At 39.9% G+C, this 6,490-nt stretch overlaps 1 protein-coding gene across 1 annotated transcript; it reads left to right on the plus strand.

Annotated features, from left to right (window-relative positions):
* Positions 1–447: 447 nt before the first annotated feature.
* LOC107183620 (spermatogenesis- and oogenesis-specific basic helix-loop-helix-containing protein 2-like) lies at positions 448–6,130 on the plus strand (the record flags this gene model as incomplete). The annotated part of the gene is made up of 3 exons (XM_015566046.1): positions 448–544; positions 3,742–3,841; positions 6,020–6,130. Coding segments are annotated over exons 1-3 (266 nt in total), but the record flags the coding sequence as incomplete, so codon positions are not given.
* Between the last annotated feature and the right edge of the window lie 360 nt (positions 6,131–6,490).

Consider the following 6,490-nt stretch of genomic DNA (forward strand, 5'->3'; position numbering starts at 1 on the left):
TCAAGTAACCTGCACTTATACTATACAACCTAGCCAGCAGCACACTTCAGACTTCTTTGTATGCAATTATATGAAATAAAAATACATTCCTTTCCTTATAAGTTGTTAAAGTGTTCTACCTTTCCCTCACTGATTTGAGATGCTACTTTTACTAAATTTCAATATTAATGCCACCACTTTAAATTTTAAAGCAATAAAGAAAATCATTCTAGTTCAATTCCTAAGTTGAATCACAAGAACTTGAATCCCAAGTTTTTGAATGATGATTTTGCTTCACTTTGATATTTTTTCCCCTCAGATTTGGCAGGAAGAAAAATATACACTTGCTGTTTGTTTTTATAATCTCTGAAAATTTTAAAGGTATGTGCCTAGTAGGTATATTATTTGTTTTTTCTCCAAATAGAAATCATAGATCAGTATTTAATACAAATATTCTTAGGTTGCCTTTCAGGGTACGGAGCTGATATTACTTTAATTGAACCACTGACTATGGAGAAACTTAGCATTGTGGTAAAATACTGGAAAACATATTTCTCAAATACTGGTGAGTGAAAAACAAATTTGCAAAGGTTTGAAAATGTCTATTTAAAATACCACAAAATTATATTCATATTTTTTAAAGTTGGTTTATCACTTGTGCCTTTTATTTGCTAAGAATTGACTATATGCTGTGTACTGTAAAGAATATATAATCCTTGCCAATCATAGTCTGAAGAAAACAAGTGTAAATAAATAAATAGAAACATGTTCTATACCTATGGAGAAAAGAATTGCCTCTTCCTGGGATTAAAATGTATTATACAGGACCAATATAGCATTGTGGTAGGCACAGGGGTTATTTATTAATAGTGAGATTGTTATTTTGGTTTTGGTAATCTAGCTGCTACATCATTTCTTAGTCATTAAAATTAAATTAATCATGCCATGTCCTTATAAGATTGTCTAAAAGCCAGGGCCACTATCTTTAATCATATCATACTTTGTGCTTTGCAAAAAACACTTGCATATAAATTATTTTACTTCTGTAAGTTAATAGAGTGGTTATTATTTCTGTTTTAGAAATAGATAATATCAGTGCTTGAATTTGATCTAACATTTATAAACCCTTCACTTCTATTGTATTATATAGTATTAGTGGCCCAGTGCATGGGGGAGGGGGTGTTCCTCAGCCCGGCCTGCACCCTCTCCAATCTGGGACCCCTTGAAGGATGTCCTATTGCCGGTTTACAGGGATCGGGCTTAAACTGGCAGTTGGACATCCCTCTCGCAATCCAGGACTGCTGGCTCCTAACCGCTCACCTGCCTGCCTGCCTGATTGCCCCTAACCACTCTGCCTGCCAGCCTGCTCGCCCCCCAACTGCCACCCGTCGCTGGCCTGCTTGCCCCAAATGCCCCCCTGCTGGCCTGCTCACTCCAGCCTGGTGCATGGGTGGGTTCCAGCTGGTATGCCCTGAAGTATGTCCCAGATCAGGGTGTGGGTTCCCTTGGGGCATGGGGCAGCCTGGGCAAGGGGCCTGTGGTAGTTTACAGGCTGGCCATGCCCCCATGGGGTGAGGGGTCCCTGCTGGGGGGGGCGTGGCCAGCCTGGGTGAGGGACTGAAGGCTGTTTTTGAGCTGGCCACACCCTCTTCTGGGTGGGGGTCCCCACTGGGGTGCCTGGCCAGCCTGGGTGAGGGGCTGAGGGCTGTTTTCAGGCTGGCCACATCCTCTTCAGAGTGGGGGTCCCCACTGGGGTGCCGGCCAGCCTGGATGAGGGGCTGATGGCTGTTTGCAGGCTGGCCATGGCCCTGGGCAACCCAGACTTTCAGACCCTCCTTGAGCGGAGGCCACAGCAGCTGGAAGCAGGTATCTAGGATTTATCTTCTATAATTGAAACTTTGTAGCCTTGAGCGGAGTCTACAGTTGGCCAGGGCAGGCAGGAAGCTTGGCTTCCTCCATTGCCAGGGGCAACCCAGGCCTATTCACTCCAGCTCCATGGGTGCCGCCATCTTGGTTGGGTTTATTTGCATACTTGCTCCTGATTGGCTTGTGGGCTTCGCTTGTGGGCGTGGCTTGTGAGTGTAGCAGAGGTATGGTCAATTTGATTTGCATGTTTCTCTTTTATTAGATAAGACTAGGGGCCCGGTGCACGAAATTCGTGCACTAGGTGTGTCTGTGGGGGAGTGTCCCTCAGCCCAGCCTGCCCCCTCTCACATACTGGGAGCCCCTCAGGCGTTGACCCCCATCACCCTCCAATCGCAGGATTGGCCCCTTGCCCAGGCCTGACGCCTCTGACAGGGGACCCTCATTTACCCCCATCACTGATTCTGAAGGCATTAGGCCTGGTCAGGGGACTCCCAGCTCCCCGCGATCTCCCGCTCTGCCCCTGCCCAGGCCTATCGCCTCTGGCCGAGGCATCTGGCCCGGGCAGTGGGGTCCCACAGCTGCAGCAGCCCCGTGATTGTGGGCTCTGCTTTAGGCCCAGGCAAGGGACCCCTAGCTCCCAGGACTGCCAGCTTCGACCGTGCCCAGCTCCCATCGCTGGCTCCACCCCTACTTCCTGCTATCACTGGCCAGGGCAGCAAAGGCGCCTGATTCTCTGATCATGGCTGGGAGGCATTGTCAGTGGCAGGGGGGTTCTTCCTGCTTTCCCTTTTGCCTCCCTGCATTGTGCCTACATATGCAAATTAACCGCCATCTTTGTTGTCAGTTAACTGCCATCTGAGTTGGCAGTTAATTTGCATATAGCCCTGATTAGCCAATGAAAAGGGTAGCGTCGTACGCCAATTACCATTTTTCTCTTTTTTTAGTGTAGATATCACCGACATCTAAACACTTTAGAAATTATATTAGCTTTAATTTGGCTTGTAAAAGGATATCTTCCAATTTCTGAAATTAAATTCTACTGGAATTATTGCTGGTCAATGACTATTTATGGTTTTTTTAGGCCTGGGATACTATCTGGGAAATCTTTTAAAATTAAGGTAATATTTTTCTTAAAATGAGTCTGACAGACTCAGATTATCCTGTATAAGCTTATACTTCAGACGATATAAGATTCAATATACCCTTCTTTTTTAATGTTCTTTATTAATATTCAGGGAAGATTAGTGAGTCTGTTTTGTAACATTCCAGTGGCTCCCAGCCCCTACAGTTTCAGAGTTCTTCCTGGAATGGCTTATCGTAGTGAATGAAGATCTTTCTGGAGCCTATTCTTATATGATTCTTAGTAGAAATAGAGCAGCTGCTCATCACCACCTGTCTAGCACCCTTTCTATTGGTCTTAACTATATCTGCTTCCAGTTTTCTCATCTTTGCTCTGAGAATGAGCAATTGCAAAAACAAAGCAAAGCAAAACAAAACAAAAAATCATAAAAAACACACACAATAAAAATATCAGATTCCATATTTTGACAACGTAGCTGCTTACTGAAGACTCATACATATTTTCTATCTCTGCCATTCATCTATAAATAAAAATGTAGTAAGTAAACTCAGTTGAATGTGTTTCAAACAAATGTATTGCTAAATTTCTAGAGTCTGGTTGTAAGAGAATGTCCTGGGGTAAACTGTATGTAGTGCTTTGATTTTGCTTTCTAACCTGAGTGGATTCATGATTCATCATTGAAATTGATAAATTGCTTTCTGTTTTTAAAAATACTGCTTTGTAAAATCTGTTGAGTAAAAAGTGACAACTGCTGTTGATTATGATGTGTATGTGTGATTTTAGAATTAAAGTGGTCCCCCTTTTAAAACTTCCAGTTAAGAATGAAAGTTCTATGAGACCTGAACAATCTGGATTTCCCCGGCAGAAGTCCTGTAGTGAACAGCTGGGATGTTTTTCTACCGATCTATTTTCTTGGTTAGTTTTGTTTTTTTTGTTTTTTTACTTTTTCAAAGTAGCAGTTTTTACTGTATACATTTTATTTAAAATTTATTGAGAACTTACTGTGCTGGGGATTATGCAAAAGATAGAAGAGGCTAGTTTATGGAGTAGGGATGCAATTTTTTCTATATTTTAGAATCCTGAGCTGGGACTATAGGTACACATTACAGAATATTCAGCTAAATATAAGGAACTATTTCATAACAATCATAGTTGACTATAGGGGAGCCAGATGAATTATAAGGTAGTAAGTTCCCCATAATTGGATGTGTTAAAGTAGAGTCTGGTTGATCACTAATCAAAACTAAATAACAGTAGTGGTGTTCAAACTTTTTTAAAACAGCAGAAGCTTATCTTCAAACAAAAATTTTACATAAACCCCAATAATTAAACAAAGAAGAGCAGCCTCAGCTGTTACCCACTTACTAATCTCCCTGATGTCTGTTTTGAATTAATTAACCTATATGCCCAATTATTGAAAATAACACTTAAAAAGTTTCCTCTCTCTGCTTCTGTTCCTCCATCTGAGAGATAGAACTGGTATTCAAATCTGCAGTTTATAGGCAGTTTAACTGCTGCTTCTAATGCTAGCATTGTATTATGCTTATAAAAATTCAGTTTTTGTGAATTTTTTCCTTTCAATTTAAGTTGATTCTCCAGGAGGTTCATTCAAACTAGGAAAAGCTGAGAAGTGAATTTTGATGTAGCCTTATAGCATAGGGCTACAACAATGGACATACTTTCTGAGGACATGGGTGATGATGATGGAAGTTTTGAGTCATCACTTCCAGAATTTGTAGAACATGACAATCCACTATTTGTAGAAATGTGGCCATTTTACTATTTTGAACAAGGAAGAGACTTGGCAACCAATAAATGTGGTGAAGCCAAAGATGCCATCACTTAAGTAATGCAGAGATAACAGCTTTCTTGATCTTATTTAACATTTTAACCTCAAAGAAATTTACTGTATTAAACCTTATTTGGGATATGAGGTTGGGAAAGGTTTTGGAAGGCTTTGTGATTTTCTTACATTATTTGCAACTGCTTTTTGAGCCTCTCTCATCTTGAATCTTTGTTCTTCCTAAGAATCCTACTAAAAATACAAGTAAATTTTCAAATCAAGTTATATCTCTTGGGATAAAGGAGCTAATATTAGTTTGTAAGTTTCTTAGGAAAATTTCATAAAAATCAATCAAATTAGTTAATTAAAATGCTTGAAAAAGTTCTAGAAAAATGGTAGAGCTAGAAAATGTCCATTAGTTGACAAATTTTTATTTTTCTATTATTTTTTCCTCATCGGAGGACATGCTTAGAGAGAGGAAAGAGGGGGGTACAGAGAGAGAGAGAGAGAGAGGGAGAGAGAGAGAGAGAGAGAGAGAGGTGAGAGAGAAACATTGATCTCTTGCCTTCCGTACATGCCCTGACCGGGGATCAAACCCGCAACCCAGGTATGTGCCCTGGCCAGGAATTGAACTGGCAACCTTTCAATGTACAGGACAATGCTCAACCAACTGAGCCACTCTACCTGGGCAGTTGGAACCAGCCCTTGCTGATCAAGTTGGAATAGTATATCTTGGCCCTCTAATCCATTTTTCTTTATTGATTAAGGTATTATATATGTGTCCTTATCCCCCCATTGTTCCCCCAGCACCGCCCCCCCACTCATGCCCTCACCCCCCTGGAATCTGTGTCCATTGATTAGGCTTATATGCATGCATACAAGTCCTTTGGTCGCTCTCTCCCCCTTACAACCACCCTCCCCTACCTTCCCTCTGAGGTCTGATGGTCTGATCAATGCAGACAGAAGCATTGTAATGCACCTTTAGATACAATTTTATAATTTGAGATAGTTGTAAGCAGTGAGGTCAGATTATTTTAATCCTGCTTGTATCTGTTATTCTTTATCTGTGTATTTTAGAATATTGATCAATCATTGAATTTATGATCTTGATAATAAATTCTTTTGAAATTTTGAAACAAAATATTCTGCACCAAATATGTAAGGTGACATGCTTTGATATTTACTGCAATTTTGTATGAAACAAGATATTTAGATAAACACCCTTTGATTAGTGTATTGGTGCTTATTATTTAATATTGCCGGAAAAATTTTCCTCTTAAATATATAGTATGATTTTCTCTTGTTTCTAGCTCTGAGTCTCTAAGAAAGGACATTGGGCTTGAATTAAAGGAGCCATTTTCTGATTTTGAAACAAGCAAAAAGATTTCTGTTCTTCATTCAAGCAAGGAAAAACTGAGAAGGTGAATTTTGATATAGCCCTTTTAGCATTATTCCCTTTAGGATGAAATACTTTCATGAATTTTATAATTTTTTGTAATATTGTTAAAAGTCTATGTGAAACTAGCAAATCTGAAAACTAAATACATACCACTCATTCATTCAGTTGATTATTCAATAAGTAGTTATGAATATCTACTGTGTGCCATAATATGAGTGGAGAACTCAGATTAAAAAATAAATCCTTGCCTTCAAAGAGATCATAGTCTAGTGTTCAGACAGACTTCTATATACGCAGCTATTAAATAGAACTCTATGTTTTAACACATGCTATCATAGAGAGGAACACATAGAAAACACATAGGAAAGTTACGTATGACAGA

Source organism: Myotis davidii, unplaced genomic scaffold, assembly GCF_000327345.1.
Source record: "Myotis davidii unplaced genomic scaffold, ASM32734v1 scaffold3202, whole genome shotgun sequence".
Lineage (NCBI taxonomy): Eukaryota > Metazoa > Chordata > Mammalia > Chiroptera > Vespertilionidae > Myotis > Myotis davidii.